Source organism: Sylvia atricapilla, chromosome 4 (assembly GCF_009819655.1).
Source record: "Sylvia atricapilla isolate bSylAtr1 chromosome 4, bSylAtr1.pri, whole genome shotgun sequence".
NCBI lineage: Eukaryota > Metazoa > Chordata > Aves > Passeriformes > Sylviidae > Sylvia > Sylvia atricapilla.
Window position 1 is genome coordinate 18,802,444 of NC_089143.1, and position 27,486 is coordinate 18,829,929.

At 40.9% G+C, this 27,486-nt stretch overlaps 2 protein-coding genes across 8 annotated transcripts in view; both read left to right on the plus strand.

Moving 5' to 3' along the window:
* ABLIM2 (actin binding LIM protein family member 2) overlaps window positions 1–6,650 on the plus strand; it is a 101,452-nt gene extending 94,802 nt beyond the window's left edge. For all 7 annotated transcript variants that reach the window (XM_066317213.1, XM_066317212.1, XM_066317214.1 and 4 more), the window contains one exon: window positions 4,892–6,650. In XM_066317213.1, the coding sequence (XP_066173310.1) occupies window positions 4,892–5,005 (114 nt within the window). In that variant the 3' untranslated portion in view covers window positions 5,006–6,650. The remainder of the gene's footprint in view (window positions 1–4,891) is intronic.
* Window positions 6,651–16,334: 9,684 nt separating this feature from the next.
* Window positions 16,335–27,486, plus strand: part of AFAP1 (actin filament associated protein 1) — a 110,338-nt gene continuing 99,186 nt past the window's right edge. The window contains exon 1 of the mRNA XM_066317220.1: window positions 16,335–16,401. The gene's annotated coding sequence lies outside the window, so the exon portion shown is untranslated. The remainder of the gene's footprint in view (window positions 16,402–27,486) is intronic.

A 27,486-nucleotide genomic window follows, 5' to 3' on the forward strand; every position in this document is an offset into this window, starting at 1 on the left:
GTTGGAAGTGTTGCAAGGACTTTGAATAGAAATGAATTGAAGTAGACAGCTACTTAAAATTATGCTCTATAAAACAGAGTGCATAGTAGTGCCTCAGAGAGACTGGCTGAAAGAGTCACTACAGATTCAAGCAAAGGCAGTGTAGTGCTCAGCTGTCATTTCCCATGAATACAGCAAAACAAAGAGCAAATGAGGTTTTAAATTCCTCTAGGAATTAGTACCTTGATTTTTCTAGTCGTCAGCTCATCACCTGCTGCCATCCACTGGGTTCTTTCATTGATTCAATATTGACTCATGAGGAAGTAGGATATCCTCTGAGCTTCCTACACCAGGAGATTTTCACATGAGGACTCCCATGCAATTACTGACACAGAACAGAGATGCTTGTCAAGCACCCCCTGGTTACCATGTTCTGCAGGATGGCTGTAGGGGAACTGGAATTTTATCTTTCTGTGACTCATTCATACTAATGCCGTGTTCGTAAGTGTTGGTTTTGGCTGGGGTCGTTTTCTTCACACTGGCTGGTATGGGGCTGTGTTTTGGATTTGTGCTGAGCACAGATTTATATATAGAGAGATGTGTTTGTTATTGCTGAGCAGAGTTTACTCAGAGCCAAGGCCTTTTCTGCTTTTCACACTCTGCTCTGGCAGGGAAGTTGAAGGTGAATGGGAGGCTGGGAGAAGACACAGCCAGGACAGGTGACCCAAACTGACAAATGGGATAATCCAGATGATGCTCAGTGTAGTGGGGGGAAGAAGGAAGGGAGAACATCTGGAGGTTTTGTCTTCCTAAGTAACTGCTATGCATGACGGGCCATCTCCTGCTGACCTGGAGATGGCTGAGCACCTGCCTGCCCATGGGAAGCAGTGAATTAATTCCTTAGTTTGCTTTACTTGTGTGTGTCTGGCTTTTTCTTTCCCTATTAAACTGTATTTATCTGAACACATGAGTTTTCCAGCTTTCACCCTTCCAATTCTTCCCCTGATCCCACATCCCTGAGTGAATGACTGTGTGGGTTGCCAGCTGGGGTGAAACCATGACACTAGGTATTAGTTTCAAGCATCTCTGAATTTCATTAAAAATGAAATTATTCTTGGGCGAAAATAAATCTCATTGAATTAAATAAAGATTATAACTCTATTTAGAATTATTACTGGCTTTTTAGAAGACCACAGAAATAGAGACAAGCCTCATTAATTTATAGTGAAAAGCACCACTTATTTCTGAGATAACACTGTGGAGCAAGTATTTGAATGTGCAGTTAATTACTTTTGTTCTGAGAGAGTAAAAAATGAGGTCATGTCTGTACTGCTCATTTTCCTGTTCATGTTTCGTAGAGGATGAGGAATTCCTGTTCTAGTGGTTGCAATGCAGTGGAGAGGTTTAGCTCAGCCCTTGCTTAATTCTGTATATCCTAATAAAAGCCTCAGATTAATACAATGTTTTATCAAAACAACATGATGCCATAGTCTTTTCTATTGTAGGAATATCACACTTAACTGTATAACAAATGCTGATATTCTGATGTGAGGTCCAGTATAGCAGTCATTATAGTGAAGAATCATCTTTAAACTGCTTACCTTATATTTTAGCAAGGTTTTCAGGTAGCATTATGTTAACATCATTATGTAGCTTCCAAAATGACCTCATGCATTCAGTGAGTTCAGAGTGTGGGCAGAATGGGACCTTGGGAGCTCCTCTCTACTCTCCTCAGTATCAGCAATGTGCCCAGCTTTGCTCTTGTTGATGCAGAGCAGAGAAAGAGATTGAGTTAAGCTGCCTGACTATGGCCAAACTGTCACAAAGGGAATTAGGAATCACTTACTAGCACATTGTAAAACACCCAGACTTCCTATGTAAACAAGGCCAACTCTAGTAAAAAAAAGGAATGAAGGTTGCTTTTACTAGTAAGTTTGTCCATTCCTTCATTAAGTGGCCCAGTGATGCATTATTAACATAGCTGGATATTTTAAGCTGATCCATTACTGAAAAAAGAAAAAGAAAATCATGTTCTTGGCCTTGTAAAGCATAGCTTTCACACATATTCTCTCATACCTCAAGATGAATATCTTTCATATTCTCTGCTCATAGTTTTCAATTTCCCTTCTTTTGTTTGACTATTGAGAGAAAGTAATGCTTCAGTTAAGACAAATTAATATTTTAGCAGCTGAGAGAAGAAAGATGAATCAGTCCAGGATATCTTACTGGTGCATTTTTATTGTCTTTAGGTTTGGGAAGAGCTCTAGGTTTTAAAGCTTTAAGCAAGCTTTTAAACTGTTAGGAAAGTCCCAAGAATAGGCAGGCAAGATTTAGCATCGTATAGACATAGAAAAGTATAAAAAGTGGCCATAAATGTGGCCATAGAAAAGTATAAAAAGTGGCCTGCTGTATTCCCCTGCTGTTTAGACCCTTCAAATACTTGTAGATATTACCATATTTTACCTTAGTCATCATTTGGCTGAGCTTAGACATACTTAGGCCTTTTAGTCTTTCCTCATAAATTACACTGCCACCCATGATTACTTGCATTGCTTTTATCTGAAGCTTTGCCAGTTCGATGACATCTTTCTGGGACCAAAGTTTTATTCCAAATTTGAAGACAGTACTTGAGTCATCACTGCTTCTAGAGTCAGTTCCACATCTAGAGGCCATGGTGCTTCAGAAGGGCATGGTGAAATCTTCTAAGATGCAGGGACAGCAGCAGGAAATACGTTACACAGGGGGCAGATTGGCTTTCTCAGAGTTCAGACCAAAGGGAAGATGTTCCCTTCTGCCAGAATTATGTTTGCATATGGATAAAACATTGATGGAGTAAGAAACAGCTAATATGGAAGTCAGTTTGGTAGTCCTTGAGATGAGGGTATATGTGGAAGAAAGCTAAAAGTAAAGAAACTCTCCAATTGAATGGATGTGGAAGTAAGTGAGCTTATTCTTTCCCCCTCTCAGCCACTTTGTCCCTAGGCTGGAAGCTGTCAACTGCTTTTAGACCAGGCAGCATCAAATGAGACCTTCTGTGAGGAGGAAAAAATGGTCCTGTTCTAAAACAAACTTAGGTGTAAGAAATAGAAAATGAGTGTATGCAAAGAATGAAGGTGGTGTCATCTGGGCACAGGCAGAGGAGCGCAGTGCACCACTAATTCATTCTGGCTTGGATAGCTGCGTGTGGATCAAAAGCTCACTAAGCCTGAGGGCAAAACAAATGGATAAATGGCAAAGTACATCACTGGAGAGGGAAGGGGGAATTGCACAGCTTACACTGAGGTGGGTGGTGTGCTTCATTAGCAGGGGAAGATGTAGCAAATGTCTGGCACGCTGGAGGAAGGAGTGATTTAGGGCTCATTGAGTTTTCCTCCATTGACCTTCAGTACTGGAACAGATCTAATGAGACTGCAGCAAGTTTCTCATAATATAAGGTGTAAATTACCTCGGGAAAAGAAAAATGGTGAAAACAGAGTCCTTTTAAAGTTATATGTTATTTTCTATGGTTTTGGAAGGTTGGCAAGGTAGCTTTACCTAGGAGGGTATATAGGCTTTTTCATTTTGTCTTTGAGTAAAAACTAGTTTGCCACTGCTTTCTCCTGAGTGAGGAGATGTCTCAAGTCTAATCCACCAGCTAGAGAGTAAAATAAAATATTACACACTTCGCTCAGCCAGATATCTTTTTCAATCCTACAACCTACAGACGTGTTCCTTGCTGTGAGAAGTTGCTAAAGTTAAACTTATTTGCGTTTGTCCACTGGATTATCAGGAATATCTTGTTAAAAAACCAATGCAGAGAGAAGTAACTTTTTCTTTCTGTCAGTGAGAGATTGTTTCTAAAATACATTGTCAGATGTTGCTTATTTTCATGCGGAAAATGATCTCCTTTGCTAAATATGCATGCTGTGTTTGTTCCATGCTATGAGCAGCACTTATGGTGGGTTGCTGTCATTTGTCAAATGAAAAGTGAAGGCTCAGTTCCAAGATCTTAGTCACTGTTGTTCTGAGTATGTGGAATCTCAAGGGAAAAAAACAAGGCTGTCCTTTCTTAAGAAACAAGGACCCATGATAACCATTTAAAGTAATTATACATAGTAACTTCTTACAAACAATTTCTTTTGCTTTCTTGAGTAAATTACATTACAAATATTAAGTCTTTGTTAATTAATGGAAAATGAAATTTGACTTACAAATTCATTCACATATTTACCTTTTCTACCTTTTCTGTGAGGATGCTAATAATCGCTAAGGAATCGTTAACCTACCTACTTCCTATTCTTTATGTTGGATTTCTTCCCTTTTTCTCAATCTCTTTTTTTTTTTTTTAATTTAATATTCAAGCATGAAAACATAAAATATAAGCATATTTCTCAACATTTTAACCCCCCCTACTTTATGCAGTTGAACTTCTGAGTAGAGTCTCTCCCCATGGATAAGCACATTTTGGATTTCAGAATTTAGCAGTATGCGCTCTCCTTTGTTACAAGGTTGCTATTAGAGGAGCAGTGTGGTGTCCACTGCTCTCATTAAAGATCAAGGCAAAACAAATCCAACTCTAAAATTACATTGTTATCAATCTCTTTAAAGTCCTGGACTAACTTAAATTTGTCTCAGTGTGCTCTGTCATCAGGCGCCCTGGATAAACATACTTTTTCCCAAAAAACATGGCTTCTGCTCAGTTAGAACTATATTGAAAAGATTACTTTTTTCAAAAGTCACTATTGCTGTCAATAATTTCATTTCCCAGCTACTCTTAGCTCATTTGGTTTTGATGCTGTCTTTTCCAGAAACAATTTTGGAATTTGAATGCAAACCCTAATGCATTATTTTGTGGTGTGTTTTAAAACTTAGGGCAGAAATATTCCTGTGCGCAGACAAGCTTAATGATATAATTTTTATTTTCATTTTCAAGAGGCATTTGTCCCCGGAAGAATTCCAGGAAGTCTTCAAAATGAGTATTGAGGAATTTGATCGTCTGGCACTTTGGAAGCGGAATGACCTGAAGAAAAAGGCCCTGCTTTTCTAAACCCTCCCGGATAAAATATGTGCTTAATAAAAACAAAAATAGTCTTGCCAGAACTATCACATGCACTTGCTGTTGAACCATTGTCCAGCTTCATTGTGTTATAGTGTGTGTCGGGGAAACAAGACAGATTAGATGGTAATGTGTTGGGATACAGAGAACTTGCTAATCTTGCATTTCCAGCTGGTTTTGTCAGTAACTCCTGGTCCTACCCAGTTTACAACATGCAAAAAATCTAGCTTTAAATTTATTGTTGCTTGCATTTGTTGCTTGATGTAAATGGAAATTCTGAAAGGAAGAAAAAAAAGTGTTGCTGTACACAGGAAATGCATCCAACATTTGTTCCATTCAGTTTTATAAATGCAATTTTTACAGAATCAATTAAGGAATTATTATAGAAATTTTCCAGCGGGGGATCAGATGCTATTAAAAATATGGTAAAAGCCAAAGAAAAGCATATCTGCAAGCAATTACTGCAATTGTTTATCTGTGGTACTTTTTAAGAATGAAAGCAGAAATATGGAAGCACCTTAATTCTACTTCTTATATTTAAACACAGTGTACTCTTTAAAAGATCATATTTGTCTAGAAGGTAACTAGCTATCTTTAATTACAACACCAGAGTTTTTATTTTATTAAGAATATATTGTGACATAAAACGGTTATAGTTACTAAAATGTATACAGACCTACTAAGATTTAGTCCCATTCATCAGGAAAACTGAAGCCTTATAGAAAACTGGTTTAAGAGTGTATTGTGCCAGTTGACTGTGTTTTCCTACTCGTTTGGGGTGTTTGAAGAATGATTTTTTTACATTTCATGCTGATAAAATACCATGTAATCTTAATTACTATGTAGATAGGTATATCTATCTATACAAGAATTATTTTCATTAATATATGTCCTAAGTGAAGGCATTCTTACTTTCTCAACTTTCCAGCTTTACACAGTAAGCCATGAGAGAACTGTGATGGCATTTGGTAGATGTGGAACAGTTCAGCATAAAATGTAACAAAAAAGCTTGATGTGCTCTATCAATAATACAGACAATTAGAATCAAATACATAAAGCCCTCATGCATTACTATTTGCATGTTTCTGTACAAGTCAATTTGAAAAAAAAAAACCAACAAACTATGCGATACTGGTGCGGTACCTTGAAACTATCTTAAATAACAAGCAAAGCTAACAAAATCTAAGCATTTGATGTAAGTGTTAGACCTTAATATCTCTTCCAGCTGAAAGACTGTATTAAATTTAATAGTATCATTTGGTCAGAGGTATGGTTGCTGACAAAGAATGTTTTAAAGTGAATTGCTAGTTTTGTGTGATACTAAATGAGCATTACAAAAAGTACATTTTTCAGCCATGTGTCAGTATTTTGCATTTTTACTGCCTTGGATGTTTGTACTCACCTCCTACTTCACTATGTCTTTTCGCATTTCCTTAAGGTAACTGGTTAATATATGCACTACCACACACTATTTCAACTGACCCAGCATTGGAAAAACCATAGCATTGAACATGCCTTCTTCCAACTAACTTTCAAAGTCCATGCTGTTGGAAATAAATATTTTCTCATGACATAAATGTTTTGTCTGATGATACAAATGTTTAAAAAAATTCATTAAAAGAAAGACATAACTGAATGACTTTGCCAACGTGTGTATAATTTTTTATATCATATTGCTGTTCTGGATAGGGTCTTCCCATGATATTCATGTAAATAATATCTAATTTGCATTAAATTTTTTCACTGAGGAGAGCGCTCAGTGTACCTCTGAATATCAAGTTACTGTAAAGTTGGTCTTGATTTAAACAATGCATCAGGCAATTGTCACATCTCACCAAGCAAACGTTGCTCACTGGTGATGTACAGAACCATCAGCCTGTGTAGAGAACCATTAGCTAGTTTCAAATGACAGCTCCTGATCAAGTGTAGACCACATCCATAATGCTCTTCAACCTCAGAATAGCTTGTTGTGTTATTTTGTGAAAACTGGCAACCCACTGAATTGGGCCAATCCTAAATGTGACCAGCAGGGTCCATTGTAACTACGAAAAACTAAATCCAGGAGAACAATTGGTTGGAGAACTATTATGAGGAAGTTTGACATTGGCAATGACCACTCTTCTCATCCACATATTCCTGGGACTTCATTTTCATTGCAGGCATCTTCTCAGTGATTAAGAAAATTGCAAGTTGATCAAAGAAACCCATGTATCAGTGCAGATCAAGTTCAGTATGGATTTTCATAAATAATTTGAAAAATTCTTCACCACAGCAGCTTTTGTACTGGTGTAGGATTCAACCTCTGTTGAAAGGAAAAGGTGCATTACTGAGCACCACAGGCAAGCAACAGCTCTGTGCTGCTCTATGTTTTATGTACCAGCAGATGTATGGCTGATGACAAGTGAGGTTGGGGAGCTCATGTGAGCTGTTTCACCCATTTACACAGTTCTGAGATAGTTCATCTGGTATAATGACAAGCCTTAAAAGTGGCTCTTAAAAGGTCCTTGTCCAGTCTAAGCTCAATCAGATACAACTCTTGTTTTACATACCCCCATCTAGACTTTTTCACACACAAGCATCTGTTCTTACCACAATGCCCAACTCTGTTAGGAGTTGTACCCCTTCCTCTTTCTATATTTGCTGAGAAATTCCTTTGCTGAGAAATTGTGTGCTTCCTTTTATGGTCAGTGAAAAAAAAATGCTCTTCATTCACATCCTAATGTTCAAAATGTGAGATGAATTGCCCGTACCATACTCTTGTCTACTGAATATAAAGAAAGGCAATCCCTCTGCAAAAGTACACATTGCAGGCTAGCTAATCTCAGATGAAAATAATTCTATGCTTACAGTCTGTTGGGCAAGTAAGCCAGTTTTTACCAAGTCAGTGGAATACTAGTCTGAACTACCACTGGCAGTTCTTAGAACGTGTTACCAAATCACTTTCAAGCAATCAGGAAAGTCCTTTGAGTTGCACAGATCTCACAAAACTCCCTAACACAGTAATTTTTTGTGCTCATTATACTATTCACTAAACAGGCATGCATTCAGTGCCAAACACGCAAAAATGTTTTAGAAGACAGTCAGTTTATCAACTTACATTCCTACTTACAGCCAAAACCAAAAAGGAATTTTGGCTTCCATACACAAAACCTTTGCTGACTTTAGATGAACAAGTACTCTTGTGTGTCCTTACTTCATTTTCATGAAAGTTTGAAATGGTCTGTAGATGTCTGTTCTGTGCAAAAGTGGCACAGCTAGGTAAGCTGTTCATTTTTTCACATGATACATGTCAGTGTACCACTCTATATTTAAAGCATCTACTGTCATATGTATGGTGCAGTGACCTATTTGGTTATGCTCTCTCTAGCCTAACCAAAGTCACATTTACAGTATGATATTGTGTGCTGGATTTGGCACCAGCCAAGTATACCAGTGTAAAAGGCCATAAAATGAGTAGCATTGTCATTTACTTTACTGCTAAGTTGTCTGTACATCACTTAAACTCCATAAACTAGACCACAGTATACCAGAGAATACAAGATTTCTGTTTCTAAAATCTATCATGTTTTCTCCGTCTAAAAATTGCAAATTGGAATTTCAGTCATGTAGTTTTCTTTCAGGAACTTTGAGTGTCTAATTAAATGTGGAGAGACTGACATGTGCGTAGTAAATATTCAGGTTTATTTTAATAGGGTTCCATATGCTAATCTTATACAGTATTATGAAATGGAAAAGGCATTCAGAGTAATGAGATAAGACTTTGCCAGAATGTTCTATCTGATAGTGTGGTCTGGTGTTGGCAGTAAAAAACTGAGTCTCGACAAATCATAAGCTGTTTTTCAGATAATGCTCTTTGGAGTTACTAAGTTTCTGTTCTATACTCATGTTTTCAAGGACATGCTGCCTTTCAGCGTTTGTCTAAGTGTGGATGTGGCTGTGCAGCTCCAAAGGATCAATATAGGTCCTGGCGAAACTTGTTTTGATACGTATACAAGAAGCATGTATGTCAGTGATTTAATTTTCGTTCTTGGATCTGAGCTGTATGTCTCAGCTGCTCATGTCAACCCTGTGTATGACCTAATTCTCACCTCATGTATTTTAAAGAAGACATGTCTCAAACTCAGCAATGAAAGAGCCAGCATTTCCTCATCACAGTCTTTGAGACAAAGGAATATGTGGGGTTTTGTGGTTGATGAAGGAGTATCTGACCAACAATTCCAGATAGGAAACCAGGCGTGCCAGGTTACCATTATAGCTGTCTGAGAAGGCTGGACATTTTTATCTGACCTTCTGCTATTTCTTTTCCTCATGGTTCAGGGGAGAACTCTGGAATCTGTAACTGCAGAAACAAGAAAATACATAGTTGTGAGACAGTACCTGGAATCTAATAGGAATCTAATAATATAAGGAATCTAATAATACCTTGTCTCTGATACAAGGCTAATTTTACATTAGCAAAAAAATATACATTTCAGATGAAGAGAGATGCCTGGTCTTACATTCTGCATTTTGATCTTGAGGAACCATCTATTTCATATTTCCCAAGTCTGACCAAGACAAACCAATTATTTGATTAACCTTTTCACACATCTGCAGGAAGATGCTATTCTTCTATTTGCAGATGAGCTAGATGAGATCCAAGGCACTTCTGTTTGGCACTCAGCTCTGGTGCAAGAGCTTCAGAGTGTCCTTATATTCATATTCTCCTGCTCCTTTGATTTGTGTGTGAGGAAAAGATCAGGGTCACTTTATAAACTCCCTAAGACCTCAACTGACCTTTGACCGATGTGATTACTTGATAGGTCACAGTTGTGGCTACCATTTTTCATATATCTTGAGTATCTGAAAAAAAAAAAAAAGACTGTTATTAATATCACAATGACAGATGTGACTCTCTTGTACATGTAAATTTATAATGGGGGCTTGCATCCCTTCTTAATATCCAAGCTGCCTCTGAGGTATTGCTAAATCCTTAAAGGCTCATAGGAGATGCTGGCTCAGGCTTTTTGAGTCTTTGTATCCCTTCCCCCTTTTTTAGTCTGTGGAAAGCCATGTTAGAAAAGGTGGTACTCATTACAAGTGTATGGCCGTGAAAAGCGAGATCTCAGTAGTTCAACTCCCAGGTAATTAAGCACTCAAAAAATTGCAGTTTGTTGTATTATTGCAGGAGGTTGTTACTCCCTCCTCACAACCACCACCTCAATGAGTTACAGCTCAGAGAAGTTAGTTTTAAATGCTGCTACTTTTCCTTATTTAGGACATTTTCTTCCTTCCCCTTGGTGTTTGACATCTGTGCACACAGGTACACGGGTGTGAGTGGGTAGGTTCCATATGTCTGCAATGCTTGGACAGACGTCTGCAGCACCCAGGCAGTTGGGAGCAGCCAGTCCTTCCCTGCCAGTCTGGACACGGAGCGGCTCCGGCGTGATCAGGAGGAATCGAAAACCAGGCAGAAGCAAGGTGTCCCACACAGGTAAGTGTATCACAATTTGGGCATTAGTGTCCCAGCTATTATGTATTTGCCTTTTGTTACAAGCCTGGATATGGTTGATTTCTGGTTTTGAATCCGGTTACATTTGTATCATGGATGATTTGCTGTTGACAAGTTTTTTCCATTGCTATGATACATTCTTTTATTACATCGTCTACCTCTTCTCTCCACTAAAAATTGCAATGTTTTTTTGTTTCTTTCAAGATTAAAGACCTTTCTTTGCCCTTGATAGTTCTTCTGCAAATACGTCTTAGCCCATTGTACCCTGTGTTCAGGAATGGTCTGACAGAATGAAGGCTACCTACTTGCTATGTTATGGCAAGCAGTATAACTTTTTTTGTTGTTGTTTTGGAGGGGAGGAGAGGGGTTGGGGAAGAAGAAAACTAAGAATGTCTTTGACTTTTTTTTTATTATGAATTTACATTATGCTGATGCCTTGCTTGACCTAACCTCGCTCACTCTTGCAAATTGCTGGGGTTTTTCTCCATCCAAGTGGACACAATTTTGAACTCTGACATGAGTCATTATTATTTCTCACACTACTACTATAATTTTTTTTCTATTAACTGATGATTAAGAAGGCACCATGATTGATAGCAAGTTAAACAACAGAGGTTGGTAATGATCTGTCTGCACTTCCTTTCAGTTCTCTGACCTGAAATAATTCACTTGAAACCCTTTATGACACTTGACAATTTTGCTAGTCAGACTTTAAAAAAAATTCTCTCACATTATGGCTGTGGAAGATAAACACTTTGAGATCCCCTTTTTATTTTCCCCAATTTTATACCATTTTCTATCTGACAATTAGTTTTTGACAGATGGAAGTGCCAGGAGGACTGTATGAGTTGCTGTATAAGGATCAAATTCTTCAAATTGCGTTTTTTTGTCTTAATACCTTTTTTTGAGTATGATAACTGATTATTTTTATTGTAGTGCAATAAAAATAATAGAATATTCAAAGACTACAGAAATAATTTATTCCATTGTAAATGGCACAGGAGACTATAAATAAACAATAGAAGCTAAAATTTGTCTTTCAATAGGATCCCATTTTTGGCCCAATGTTGCTTGAATTCAAAGAAAGCAGGGACAAAGAGGCAAGACTTAGAGAAATCTTCCCCTATTGTATTCAACTTTAATATAAAATTTATAAGAAGCAAAATTACAAGAATAGGATTTTATTTTTTCAAGTTAGTAATACCCAAAGGCAGAGCTACTTTTCAGTGATTTTGAGGGTTTAATATGCATTTAATAAAAGGACGTTAGCATAGTATTTTGAAAATGTCAGTAACTAAATGCTAATCCCACTGAAGTCACTGGCATTGGTACCTGCACTGGATTGCAAAGGTCAGGTTATTCAAAATTTCTTCCAAAACTGAAATCAGAGGGAAGGATTGTTTGCCTATGTTTAGTTCAAACAGAAGAATATAAGTGGAAATAACTGGTTTTACCTGCACATTAGGATTCAGTAAAATATATATGATTCTTTTTTATATATTCCCTCTTTTGTCCTGATTCAAAATTAAGAATCTAATTTAAGGTACTTACATCTCTATGAATGTGCTTGCAGATGTGTTACACAGACAACCTGTCCGTGTAAGGAGAGGCCTGCGCATTATAGAAAAGCAGCATAATCCCTCCTCTTGAAGTTTCTGTAATGCACACTTTTCCAAATTTGCTTCTTGTACAAAGGTGAATGGCATTTCTGCTGTATAAGTCCTTTTGGGATATATCTATACTCAGCACTGTAAGATTCCTAAAACAAACTTTTCAAGTGTATCTGAAATATAATTATGTTTTCCCCCAGTGGACCTGAAAATTCTGTTGGACCCAAGAAGACTCTTCTAAAAAAAAATCAAAAAGATGCTGAGTATTAGGTTGTTAATAACAATAGATTTTGCTGCAACAGGACCACAGTATACAGTAAGAAAGGGGAAAAGGCCCTATCTTTATCAAGAGTTTTTTTCTATTAGTAAAATACATTTATTCCTAGTCTGTAAATGCCTTGAGTGTCTGAGACAACTGCAGAAACAGTGATGCTTTCCTTACTGATACATCATGGTTTCAAAGTAACAGAATATTTCTGTTCTAAAAAGCTGTAACTTGCCTCCTGCTTTTGAAATCCTGCCATCAATATGTTTTACTGAAGAGAGTGGCAGTTGCTGTAATGTCACTCCATCTATCTCCTGACAGCCCAGATTGCACAGTATTTTTGCCTGCTTTTCACTCTTCCCTGAGACCATCCATTCCCCCCTGGCAACATGGTGCGAGGGCAGGAGGTGGGACACATCAAGAGGCAGCTGCAACCAGGTTTGCTCCAGGGAGCCTCACCTGCCCTGCCTGACACACCAGTGCCACAGGGCAGTGTGAGGTCTCACAGAAAGTCAACATTTTGCCAGTTCTAGGCTTATTTGGTCTGCTCACCCCTCCCCCCTTCCAAAGAAAAGAAAAAAACAATCCAAAGAGGCAAATTATTTCACTGTCTTTCTGATACCAAATATCAAGAACGTAGAGGTTTTTCCTTAAAGCTATGGTTTCACTTAAAGGTACTGAAAAAAAAAAAAAAAAAAAAAAAAAAAAAAAAAAAAGAAAGAAAGAATAATCTTGTACAGGCACATTGAAAGGTCTTACTGGAAAGTATTGAGCAGACTTTCAGGGAATGCCAGTCATCACTTGCAGCATCCAATAGGTTTTCTTACACTTGTTTTCTCAATAGGATGTTGCTGAGGTTTTGGGGCCTCTTAAACTAGTGAGTTATCAGGTTATGGACTCAGTCCAAGGCAGATTTGAAGTGGAATTGAGTGCATCCTTAAAAACTGACCCATACTTCTAAATGCCTAAAGTACTGTTTTCCTGTCTTTTTATACTTAAGTGAGCCAAATCCAAATTGCTTGGAGTACCTTACAAGACATAAATCACAACAAATGGTTGGAGATTTTTTTTCTCATGCCTGTGTTTCTCAGATTTCATCCAGTGTTGATTTTCCAAGGGAAAAAATATCTTGAAATATGCATAAGTAACTCTTTCAAGCATATCCTTAAGATAATAAATATGGTCTGTCATTGTCATGTCTTTTCTGTTTCAACACACTACAGATTATCTGATGGGTAAAGTCCCAGCCTTGTAAACAACTCTATTTGGATACCTTACTGCTGGGACTACTTGATTATTTTATTTTTCTTTGCTCTGATTATTTTCTTTTCTTTTGTGGTAACCAGTGCTAAGAAGAGTACAGGAAGATAAGGGATCCCCATGACTAAGCTTCACCAAAACCTGCCTAAAGCTTGTGAAGATCATTTCTGCAGTAATGAAGTTACCCTTGATAGAGTGGAACTGTATAGTGAATTATTGAGAATAAAGACAGTTTGTAACACTGCATGAATATTTGGTCTTAAAGCTAAAAAGTGCCTTTTCAAGCTGGAGGACGTGTATTTCAAACAGGGACATTTACACAGATTTGCTTGCTGTTACTTCGCGTTAAAAGATGATTAGTTTAAGAAGTTTATTGAGTGTAAAGTATGACCTACAGTTACTGTGGACCACAGATTTCCTATTAATGACGTGACTTCGGTTTCCATGCAAGCAATTCCTTAGGAATCACTTGATGTATTTTGATGATATTGTGTTCTAGGTGAATTATATGCTGTTCTTTTTAATTCTATGAAATCGAATTTGTATTTAAGTAGTGTCGTTAAAGATTCCTGGGAAAGAAATTCAATCACTAGGTTGTATTTTGCAGCTGAAGTAACTTATGCAATGCATATGTACAAACTAAAAAGTAGGGGAGTAATGCCATTTTGAAGTGTAGCTTTGTGAAAACTAAGAATTCAAACAGGAAAAAAGTCCTTTTGAGCCCTTCAGCCTGAGAGAGAGTTTGTGCATGAGGAACAGCTAGTGCTGTCCGATGATTGTCTTCATGATAGATGGCCTATTATTTAGTCCCTATGGAGTTACCACCACAAGACATGACATCTTTACCAATCTCTCCAACAGCCTAAGGACAAATCCTTAAGTTATCTCACTTTCATATCTGACAGAGGGTATAAAGTGCTTATTTTCTTGCTGGTCTTGTGATGACTCTCTCATCTGTGTTTGTCTGCTGATCAGCTTCCTAACTTCTTGAGGACATTTCTGTGGAACAAAGACTCTGAAGTGTTGTTAGAACCAAGCGCCCTGTTTACAGACCACAGCACATCTTAGGGCAAGCAGAGGCTGAAGTGTTGCTTAATGTGATGTGTGCATTAAAATAAAAATTAAAAAAAAAAAAAAAAAAAAAAAAAAAAAGAAAAAAAAAAAAAAAGACTAGAGGCAGTAAAGTGAGCAAATACTGGAAGTGCTCACTGCAAGCATATGAATCAGTGGTACTGTGCAGATTACACTGCATGCCCCACAGCAGCCAAGGGCTGTGCTTTTACAGCAAAGTACTGGATTGTTCTCCCTAGAGATCATATTTTACAGGTCATGATACAAATTAAGTAGCTCAAAGAGAGCAATAGCTGCAAGCAATTGAACCGTGGAGAAGAGGAGCTATGGTTTAATTTCTTCAAGACCAGCCAAGCACTTTACTATTGCCTGAAAATCAGAACTTCTAAGTACTCCAAAGCCCCCCCCTTGCCAGCTCCCAACAAGCAGAATATAAAAAGGCAGGTAGGAGCAGGCTGTTGCTGGAATAAGCTCATGCAGTAGGCAAGTCCTTCCCTGCCCATACCCAAAGGCATACAAGAACGAGAACAGCTGAAAGTGAAATTTTAGGCTAAGTAATATTTGTTGAAAAGGTTAGGCTGTGAATTCAGCTCTCCTGTTTTAGGCTGCAGAGATCTCATGCATATCCTAAGTGGTCACACACTGTACATGCTGACTAAATAGAATTTTCCCTGGTCAAACCTGTTACATTTGGTATCACCTTCTTGGAATGACTAAGGATGGTGAAACAGGACAGAAGAGCACATTAAACCTGGCCAGAACAAACCAAGTTATATTAATCAAATTTTAAGGTGCTTAACAAGTTGCATACTCTATGGTACAAAGTAAGCTACAAGCCTTACAGAATTATGCATTTGCATGTCCAATTTTCCCCAAATATTTCTCACAAGAGCACCCTTGTGCAAGAGCTGAAGTTAAATAGGACACCCAGCTGGACTAAAGACAAAGTTGCCTTAACTAATGCTCTTCCTTTAGTGACATTCTTCTGTGACCTCAGATTTCCAGTTTCTGTAAACTAAGATGATGGAACCAGGTGTTAAATGCGTGTTGAGTTTGTGCATGATTTTACACCATTTCAACAAAGAGCTTAAATTTTAGATAAATGCAGAGATGCTCGTTATGCCCCAAATCCCTGTCATTCCTCCAATGCTCAGTGCCCAGGTCACAGCATCTCCCGGGCAGGAATGGGGAGGGCATTGGCTGCCCTGAGGCTCCCGCTGTGATATCGCAGTGTTCCAACACTTACTCGGGGAACAAGCCTCCGACTCCAGGGAGGCTTTACTCTGGGGCAAGAAGCCCAGATTTGATCTGCCAGCATCTGCCTCGCAAAGAGCACCTCAGCTCACCTGCCCCATCCTGCCTCTCGCCCGGGGCTGCTGGAGCCCCCCCGGCCTTTGTTCGGCTGGCTCCGCCTCGGCGCTGTCCCCTCCCCGCGGGGCGGGCCCGGGCCCTGGGCGGTGGGAGCGGGCGGCTGCTCCCGCCCCTCTGTCCCCTCCCCGCCGTCCCCTCCCCGCTGTCCCCTCCCCGCTGTCCCCTCCCCGCTGTCCCCTCCCCGCCGTCCCCTCCCCGCCGTCCCCTCCCGGCGCGGCGCTGGCTGCGCTCCGCGGCAGAGCGGGGCCGCGGGAGGAGCCGCGGGAGGAGCCGCGCTCGGCCGCTTTGTGCCGGCAGCCGCCGCAGGACGGCCGCGAAGGTAGGAGGGCTCCGGCCGCGCTCGCTGCCCGCCCCGGCAGCATCCCTGCCGAGCCCCGCGGGCCGAGAGGGAGCGCAGGAGGGAAGGAGAGGGAGGGGAAGGGCTGCGTTCAGAAATGGGCTTTTTCAGCCGCTGCTTCGCTGCTGCTCCAGGCAGCCCCGTGCTTGGAAAGCTGTGGGCTTACTGGAAAAAAAAAAAAATAGAAAAAAAGTCTCGCTCGTTTTCTTGGACGGGAGCAGCACATGGAAAGAGCTGGGAGGGAACCCGGTTATCGGGCAGAGGCGGTCCCTGCCCGGGCTTTGGAAGGGTAGGAGCCCGGCCGAGATCCTCCGGGACCCTCTGTCCGCCATCCCAAATCTCGCATCCCTTCCCGGGAAAGGCACCGGCCAGGCAGCCGCGCTGCTGCTTTGTACCACTGCGAGCTTCCTTATTTTCTGCCTTTTGGGGTGGGCAGAGGTGGTCTCCCTGCAGGCTTGGCCATTTGATCCTGTTTCATCACAGCCCAGAGATTGCATCATGTTACGGTCCTGGAGTCAGTCAGGGCAAAGGCGAACAGAACCATCTTTCCAGATCCATCCCGCTGGCCTCCCGGGCCGACCCCCTCCTCGGTTTCCTGTTGAACGGAGGTTCGAGCTGAGGAGCAGCCTGCCATTGGAGGCTGAGGGGGACAGGTCACAGCGACGTGGTTCGATTTCTTCCACTGAGAGGTTTTTTGGAAACTCGAGTTGGTCGGTTCTACGCGCCGTATGTGTCTTGTCTAGAGGAAACTTGCCAAAGATTTAGGCGGTAGGAAAATAATGGGCGGCAAAAGAGCCAGATAAAGGGCCAGAAGCAGGAGACGCTCCATAAGCTGAAAGCTGCGGAGTGGCAGGAAGTGAGTGGATTCAGACAGGCATCCCTCGGCAACCCAGGCATTCACCTGCCCTAAAGGACAGAGCAGCTGAGTAAACGCACACTCTGCACGGCGACACAAGGCACATGCGAGAAACAGAGAAGTATTTATCTCATGTCTCCTCTGGATCCTTTATGATCAGTGTGATGCAAACGCTTGATGTGCCTGTGTCTGTTCTGTCTGTTGTATTACTGAAGTTTGAGGCTGAGATCCAACTATGAAATGATAAATCTCAAAGCCAGAGAAATCCAATTAAATAATGTGCTTCAGTCCAGGGCTTCTCAAGACGACAGATTCTGCTGTTCTTTTTGCAGCTCTTTGTTTTGTTCCATGGGGAAAAAATGTCATGGCACGGCTCGGTTCAATTCTCAGAGGTATCCATAACAATTAATGGTTATTCCATAACTAGTGTCTCGCCCTTGCAGGTGCTCTGCTACTGTTCGCTCCAAGTGTTACAGGGCCACTCTGTTCATTCATGAGAATAATAGCATTATGAACCTTTTTTTTGTGTGCCTTTCTGAGAATGGTCGGTGCAGGGGCACAAGAGAACAGCTCGGCAGCCAGATGGATCTGTCCATCAGTGCCCTCCTGTATGGGCACTCGGTGCCCTTCCGTCATCCCTTATGCCTCCTGGTGGTTTCCATGGGAAGAACTGCACAATTGCTCTCTTGTTTTGCATAAACCATTTTTCCTTTTAGAACTGGTGTAAAAGAAGAGCAAATGGTACACTAGAGCCAGAGGGAGAGCATCCTGTGTTTCTGGGGCTGTAGGGGCACCACATGGGTTTAAGAAGACTCTGAAATGGATTTGAAAAAGAAGAATCTACAGTTTTCTTTGTGTGTCAGCCAGTGATTGCAGTGACAAGCCGGCAAACAGAACAATGAGCAGATACTCACTGCCTTAGGTGATATGTGGCACTGTTTGGTGTTTCCTAGGAAATTCGTCATCAAAAGACAAAGTGTTACGTTTGTTCCTGTGTCTTGGGCAGATTTTTACATGAAGGGATTTTGAAGGTCTGTGGGGTTGAAATTTTGTATTGAAGCAAAATGTGCCAGCGAGGAAGGGGGTAAAATACAAGACTTCAATAGATCAACCACTCACACTGTTTTAAAATTTACAGTCTTAGTTAAGGATGATTTTCCTTTTCCTCTCCCAAAGCTCTGAGAGTTTAAGAGATAATGTCTGAGACATTAAACCCAAAATCAAATATCGAAGTCTCAGTGGGACAGGCTGTATTTGGTACACGTATGACTGATTGTGTCATTGCTTTCAGTGGTGCAAAGACAACTTGCTGTAAGACCAGGAATTGTCTTGCCTTGCTGCTGCTGCCGTCTCCCTTGTGACATTGCCTCAGAACAAAGAGCCGGGTTCAGGGCTGGTTGATGCTATCTGGAGTCCACCGATTTAATTTCCATCCATTTGCAGAAGTTTTGTGTCTGATAGGTCAGTCAGTGGGAGTGTGGTATCCAGGAGCCCGCCTGGTTAACCTCTTTGTTCAAAGCTGTGGTCTTTGTTTGGTGAGGAGGGGTCGAGGAGGAGGAAGGGATGTACTTTATATTCATTTGCAGGAGATCTCCTGCTGAGGTGGGATGCAATGACTTGCCCCTCCAAACTTCTGTACAGTTTAGTCTGCTCTATGCTATTGTGGGCTAGTGACAGTAAAGTGTACTGTGGCAATTTTTCAAAAAAGTTAGGCATCCCTTCCAGCTATGCAGTTCAACTGGTTTTAGATGTGAATGACACCTAGCTACTGGTATGGTTCTGACTTCCCTGACTCATCACTTCATTGACAAATAGTGTTTCACTTGGTATCTGTCTGGTCTGGGCGGGTGGCTCTGTTACACACTCAGTAGGTATTATTCCAGATTAATATACTTCTAATGTAAAGTGTTATTAAGCTCACAGTTGAACTCTTAGTAGTCAGACCCAACATGAGTAATAGAAATGTGGAAGTCAGCCAGAGGAATGCAGGTTCTGTGAATTCTGAGCCCTTAGTGAAGGACTGAAAAAGCCAGATCTTGAATGTTCTCCTCCATCTATAAGGGTTGTCTAGGAGGAATTTTAGGAATTAGTTTTCCTACTATGAAGTACCCTAAGGTGACCTTGGAGCAATTTAAGTTTTCAAGACCATACCAGATGTCTTTCTGGGGAGTGTCTGCACAAAGGGATCCTGAGAACAGTCTGTCCACAGAGTATGAGCAGGTAGGAAGACACGTGGCTGCAGTGGCTCGGGGGTGACCCTGAGCTCTGAGTGCAGGGTTACACCAGCACCACTGTCTCACTGCACCAACCTGTCTATGCACACAGGAAGGTCTGCCGTCTGTAGTGCATCAGTGCTCTAACACACTCTGTGTAGATTAGATTGCTCTTACTCTACTAGATGATCTTTAAGGTCCCTTCTAACCCAAACGATTCTCTGATATTCTGATCAGAAGTTAACTCTTAACTCTCCAGGTCATAAAAAACGTGGTGCTGTGAGTAATGGTAATGAACAGCATTGCAGGAACATAAGTTGGGTTCATGCAGTGGGGGATATCTCATAGCAGGTAACAGTCTTGTGGGACATAATCTCTATTTTCCAGAGATATGGCAAGAGAATAAAACCTGATGGCACTACTGGCAGCACTTTTCCCTTTGCCATCCGAGCAAAAAGTCAGTCGTGGTTTAGTGTGCACAGTAAGGTTTGACTGCCAAAGTGCTGAGCATCCTTAACACAGCAATGCCCAAATGAGCTGCTGGTGGTTACCTGTCTTAGAGTATGCCTTGGAGAATGCAGGAAGCTGTGAAAAGGATAAATCAATGTCTATTGTATATTTTGCCAGCGTTCATCAAGAAATCTAGGAGAGAAACCCCTAAATCAGTTGGATCATGTATAGATACCGCCCTTTACATGTATTGGTATTTTAAAAATTGATGGTGTATGTTTGGCAGTAAAAGGAGCAGACTGATAGGCCTGTCTTTTATAAACCTCTTTCCTAAACTGAAAAAGAGAGAAAACCTAGCCCAATGTATTATTCCTTTTATGGTGACATAGTGGTGGGATTATTTTACTATCTGGGGGATTTCTGCTGCCAACATCTCTCTGCCATTATGTAGTTTTGAGCTGAGTGATAAAGACTATCTTTCTCTAAGACAGATGTTGGTAATGGCCATATTGTGCCAAAATCTTTGTTACTACAAAATGCTGAATAAAAATATTTCCATCCATTAATAGTGCCAGAAAAGTGTACGCAAGTGGTTTCAAATTTAATCTGTAATGTAGCTGATGTCTCAAAGATAACAACATCTTACCCCCAAGAAATATAATGCTGTATGTGAAGTAATTGCTATGAGTTGCGCTGAATATATATATTATTCATTAGGGGACTGTCATTATATCATGCTTATGAATTCCCCAAAGTCTTTTATCAGTGTCCTCATCACATCTTAACATTTATGGTAAAGAGGATTTTGGTGTCCCCCTTGACTGACTGATGCTCTGGCTTGCTAGTAGCCACTTCCAGTGAGTGTGCTTGCCTTGTTCATTTAAAATGGATAGACTTTGGGAAAGGAGCTTAGTTCATATATTCACATTATCAGAGATAGCACTCCTTCACAGGGAATATGTAGTGGTATGTTATCTCACTTCTGCAGAAGAGCAAATAGTAAAAGCTCTTTCATATGCAGCTTTCATGCTGAACTACTCTGCACTGTCTTCAAAGTATAAAGGCTCAATATTTGGACAGTTGCTGTAGATAGATTTTTTTTTTTTTTTGTCCATTAAAGGATGTTTAAGTATCTGTTTGAAACTTATCTGGTCTCTCATCAGTTGCACATGCTTATGGCATTCCTGTTAGAAATTGGAAGAGAGGAGAAGACAAGGCAAGGACAGAATTTCCCTGTTATTAGCAATTAGCGGATCCAGATTTTATTTTCCTGTACCATTTTTGCCAGGAGCAGCTGCAAAGAGAGAATTACACTGTGACCTTCACAGCATTTCCTAGTGCCGTCATCAATCAGATCTGGCAGGAGCTTTATCACATCTATCAGTGTGGCTCATAAGCCACATGCTGTCTAGTCTGGGGGGAAAAACAAACAAACAATGGCAGCTACTGTAGGGTTTGTTTAAAATAAAACAACCAGGAGTGAGCTTTTCCCATATGTGCCAATTTTGTAGGCAGATTTCTATTTTTGCTGTGTGCTGTTGGGCTGGTTAATAAAAGATGATGGTTGTAAAGCAGTGGATGACACTTTCACTATATTTCAGTGGCACTGGCAACTCATTCACAAGCATTTGCGGCTTCAGCCTTTCTCAGGTGATGCTCTTCAGTCCCATTCTAATCCTCAGCATTATTTTTACAAAGGAATTTATGTAGTTCAATTAATTTGGGTGTTTTCTACACAGGTAAATGTTATAGAATAAATAAGTTTTCAGACTTCTCTGATTCTTATATGAAATAACATAGCTTTCTCAGATTAAGTAGTTTGCTTGGGTGGTGGTGGTGTGGGGGGTTTTTTTGGTGGTGGTGGTGGTTTTTTTGGTGTTTTTTTTTTGTTTTGGTTTGGTTTTTTTGGGTGTTTTGTTTTTGGATTTTTGTGGGATCATGTGTGCCTTTGCAGGCTCCTCCAGGTCTCTTCCAGAGGCAAGTTCATAATGTAGCAGCCAAGGTCAGCTGATCAGCTGAAACATCTCCCTTTTCAGCATGCAAAACATTATTAACACCCTGGAAGTGGCTGGTTTGTTTTCTGTTTGGTTGGTTGATTTTTGCTATTGATCTTGGTCTGGTTATGGAGTTTTACTAAAATTTAAAACATTTTGTAGGCTTATGTTTTTTCATTGTTACACAAAGTTCACTGCAGTTTTCAAATTCCTTTTCTCTCTTTTTCTTGCCATGTGCAATAGATAAAACTTTCTGGCTTTCCTTTCCTGGGCTCAGTACAGTGACAGGTTGACAGGTTGTCACTTTGTGCCTGACTTGCTTGCAGGCACAGTCCTTGCTGACAGGTCGATGGGAGAGCAAGAGGCAATGGGGACAGGCAGAATCGCTGTATGTGTAATTCTAGCTGCCTTCATGGTGACATGTTTGTGTGTATATGTGTTATATACAAATGAATATGTAGGTAGATAAATAAACTGTGTGTATATGTGTAGGTGATATGTTAGAGCTGCCCTTGTCACACAGGTTTTCTGAGAAAAATGGCTAATTGCTAATAAATAAACTGTTAATGTTGACAGCCAACAGCAGGGTGTGATCTGTGATTTCTCTGGTTTTTAACCAGCCAGGTCTTGGCAGAAGCCATCTGGTACCATCTTGGTACCACATCGGGGCAAGGGAGTCTGAACTGCCATATGAAATGGGCAATAGCAGGTGGAAGGACAATGCACATAAAATGTGAAATACATTTAGCAAAAGATTATCTACTCTATCAGGAAAAAAGAAATCACATGAGCTGGCTAGCTGGTTATGGAAATAATTACTTTAGTGTGTTTCCTCAGTGTGTGCTGTGTCAATTTGACAGCCTTTATAGCCCCAGCTGCTGCCCTGGCACTGGGCAGTCCCTGCACTGGCACTGCAGTGCTCGGTCCCTGCCCCACAGACCAGCAAACCTGGGGGACAAGGAGCCTGCCCAAAACTGCATGTTGTCCATCTTCTGGTTCCAGCAGCCAGGCACCACAGCTGCACAAACACTTGGTAGAGAGGTTTTAAGAGTCCAAAGCCATAAGCACTCCCATTTCAGCAGCAGGATGAGGAGGAGAGGGAAAGCTGCCAGCAGGGATTGATCTGAGATGCTGAGTCCTGTGTCATTGTTTGGGGGCTCCTGCTTCATGAGGATGCAGCAAACCAGCTGGCTGCCTGCTGTGGGTCAGACCAAACCAAAAGACGTGGTTTCAGCCCTGAAAACAAGGTGGGCCACAATGAGGAAGTAATAAAATGGCAGGAGTTGAAAACGGGAGAGATAATGCAAAAGGCAGAGGGATGAGTTAAGGAGCAGGGCTGCTGAGTGTCACCAGGGCAGTGGTGGCTGGGAGCTGAGCTGCAGAGGGACCAGTCTGCTGTTCTGCTGCTGCATCTTAGCATGGATCAAACAGAAAGAAATTGCCCCTTGGAGAGTGGGATTTATTCATGTAGTGCAGGCCATGCTAGGGAATGGAGTGAAATACTGGAGTTGTCACTGGCTGTAAGAGATCAGGCTGAAGAAAGTAAATATCTGAAAATGTTAGGAAGCTCAGTGATTCTCAGCTCTCTTAATACATAGCATTATCGAAAGATTACCCTTTGGAAAATTAAAAGATCTGGTTCTTGGAAGGGGGAAAAAGTATTCAGACTGAGGAGCTTCTGAGAATGTACAGAACTCTTCTCCTTCTGTCTGCACCATGTGTTTGCCATTAGGACCATGAAAAGCTGTGAGTCTCCTTAGAGGGGAGTGATCGGTGCATGGTGGGTCCTTCAGGAAGAACCAGGAGAGCTGAGAGGAGACAAGGGGCTAGGTCAGGCCACAGCATTTTGTTTTGAGCTTAACAGGAATGAAATCCACCCTGAAGAGTCTTGGGGAAAATTCTGGATGAGGGCCAGTATGAATAATGCTGAGTGCAGATGGGTGGGACCCCACCTGGTTACAAAAACAATCCTATTTCCAAGGTTAGCTATTTCTGCTGAAAAAGGGGATATTTAACAAGTAAGGTTTCATTTAAAAGGAATAAAAAAAAAGCAGTTGGAGACCTTAAAAAAACAAACCCAAATAAAAAAACCCCTTAGTCTCTCACTTCAGAAATTAATGAAAACAAGTCCCCAAACATGCAGACAGCTGAAAGTACACACCAAAAACCTCAGATAAACAAAACAAGTGTCCTCTGGGGAAAGGAAGAGTTGTTCTCTCTCTGGGAAAATTTGTCTGTTCCTGTGGCTTGTGAACTTTTCATCTTCTCTGGGACTTTCTACTGTCCTTGGTTTGCTTTTTTCAGCTTCTTGGTCTTCTTTCCCTGGAGCCTAGAAAAGTGTTTATGCAAGCACTACACTTTAAGTAAATGAATGACGAGTGCTGTTCCCCAGAGCTTGGTTTTGCGACCAGTCTTGTTTAACATTTTTGTCAGTGACATGGGCAGTGGGATTGAGTGCAACTCAGCACCCACCAGCCTCTGCTCCTGCAGCTTGTGGCCATCAAGACACATTCCCCCTTGTGACAGCCACATCCTGAGCATTATTCCAGAGCTAATCTGGAGCAAACTGTATTCAACAAGGCTCAAAAATGCATCAGTTGATTTTAGTCTGACTCAAGTTTCCATTAGTCTCCAAGTGACTACTGTTCCTGTCTGTTTGTCAGCAATGACTGAGCCTCCCAGCCTTTCAACACTGCAATTTCCTTCACATCCCTTTGGATCTTCCTCTTTATTGTTGTTTGCAAATCACTGAGCCTGGATTTTGCATATGTGGAAAATCTTGCTGAGAGCTGTCCCTGCTGTGACCTCATTTTTTTAAGATCTTTCATTTTTCTGTCCTCTTGCTTATAGTCCAACTATGTAACTTTTAAAAGTGGTCTGAGTGTAAAAAATAAGTTGTGGTGAAGGCTCTTCTTAAACAGTAGCTCTCTCTACAACTCGAGGGCAAGTAGATATGTGTGCAGAAGGCCCAAATGACTGACTGTCCCAAAGAAGCAACTAAAATACTGATTAGATTCAAAGGAAAGCAAAAGTTTTCTTGAAGAATTTTGTTGTTTGGGGATTTCTGGACTTACTCAACCCTTTTTAAGTCCTGCAAAACTTTTTTTTTTCCTACCACAATAACATCTTTTAAAGCATTATGAACTAGCTCTGCTGTTCTTGCACTTGAGATTCCTGTCTGGTTTATGGTCAGCACACCTACAGGCTCCAGGATATAAGTGCAAACTCAGATTGCCCTGAAGTTTATTGTATTCTATGGTAGCAAAGGGTGAAATGCATCATCAAGACTTGGGGTAATTTGGGCTAGGTTTCCTGACATACCAGCTTTTACAAAAAACCCAGCTGTTCTGGGTTTTTTGCCAGCTTTAAAGAAAAACAACCAAATAAAGAAAAAGTACTTAGCCAAATAGGGATCAAACCTTAGCTTGGTGTCAGTGTTTCAGTAGTCTCAGTCTTCGCACTGACAGTAGTTAAGTTCTTCTTTTGCTTCAGGGAGGTAACTTGGAAGCGGTGTTTGTGAACAGGTCCAGCCCTTTCCCTGCACATTGCTGTAGGGAAGGGCTGTTTCCTACTGAGGTCTGAGTGTTTCCCTCTGTGAGACAGCATCTGAACAGCCCAGAGCAAGACCTACACGTAAATAATGTAAAAGTAAAGATCTGTGAAATTATGCTGCTCTCCAAGGTGTGATTGTGGAGTAGTTCTTGGTCAGGAGGCATCACTTGGATGGCCCATCCTCAGCCAGGACCAAATGTGCAGGAATATGCCCTTGCTCAAGCCCTAGTTTGAGCTATGCATAGGGAGCAGAAGCACTGCCCTTCTAGCAAGTTGTCATCAGTGACTTGTAAAGCACTTGATACCTTAGAGCAGCTCTTTATATGTCAATAACTCATTAAAATCTAATGACTTCATGAAATTGGACGAGCAGTAGGAACTGGAAATGGCAGATGTTCAGGGTGCAAAGGGAAGGAGAGAACCAACAGGCTGCCTTAATGCTTGAGAGAAATGCATAATGAAGTTGTAAGGATTTTGGTACACTGGTCACCTCTCCCATTGGCCCTGCTAGTCCCTCAGGACTCCTGAGATTTCAGTACAAATCTTCCACAGTCTTCTCTAATGAAGTGCAAGGGAAAGAGAGAAGCATGTAAGAATCCTTTAGCATCTTTTCCATTTATTTGTATTGTCACCCCTGCTTTTGAAGCTTTCTCTTTAACTCTTGCAATGGTAGTGAGTTTCGGAACACTCCTAAATTCTGGGGTACACAAGCTTTTATTTACTTTTCCTGGAAACCTTTCTGACATATTGCTAGGCGTTAGATTCCTAAGACCTTTTCCTGCAGTGCCTTTGAGCTGCAGTTTGCAGGGGTTGCCTCACCTGCCCCTTGTGCCAAGCAGTCTGCAGCAAACATCTCCCCTGCTGTTTACACTCCTTACAGGAGTGGTGCCACTCGATGCTCTGCTGTTTGCTGTTGAAATTGCAGACTCTGCCCTTCTCCAGTGGGCTGGTTGAGAAAAGCTGTGCAGGTTTTCTCACTGACATGGGATGTACTGAGTCCCTCCACACAAACGTGCCCTTCTCTTTGATTGCCTTCCCCAGGGTCAGCTGTAAGAGCTCACCATCCTGGATCAGTTCAGTTCATGCCGAAATAATCCTTCCCCTAGTCTGTTCAGCTTCACACAGTGCAATGAAGCAACAAAAGTACATGTGTAATTCCAGAGGGCTCTTACCAGCTCGAGGAGGGGTGGAATGAGGCATGGCTCTGTGTGTACCATAGCACTTCACGGGGTTGTTTTGTTACAATCAGTAATAAAGAGCATTTTTGTATAGTTCAGTAATATAAAAGTAATATTGAGCAACTGCACCTTGTGATGAGAGTTGCCAGGGTGTAACTGCATAAAAGCAGACAAAGGGCATGGCAAGAAGGTTTCTGCTTGGATTGGAGAAATTGTTATTAGAGGCATAATTCTCCAAAATTGTAGTGGTTGGACCATAAGAGGTAAGCCTGCCTAGGAAAATATTTAATTCCTTTTGCCACTGTTTCTTTATTAAAGTGAGAATTTCTTCCTGGTGAGATTTTTGCAAGGAGGAAACTTCACATACACCAGTGGAAGTTGTCCAAAGCAGAAGGGGAAAATGCCATTTCAAACTGTTAAGTACAGAATTAATAAAGGCCACCTGGAAAAATAAATGTTCGTTGCTTGCTGATTTCAGATGTAAAGTGCATTTTCTTATGGAATTATTGTTTATACTGTAATAAGCCCAATACAGAATTAAATAATTTTATTTAGTTTTAAATTTGGCATTACAACCAGGTGATGCCTTCTCCTTCCTAAGCTTAAGAATTAACATTCTTGTCAACAATAACTTTTTGTCTGCTTGTAGGCAAGTGAATTTTTGTCATTAACTAATACCAGAAAGATCAGCGATTTGGGACCCTAATAGTAGGACTGCTGGGAAACCCTGAACACCAGCAGAGAGCCCTTTGAGTGGAGAGAATTGAGAATTTTCATTGTCTGCTGCCATTATCTTGTTTTCATTCTGCTTGTCTACCAGCTTG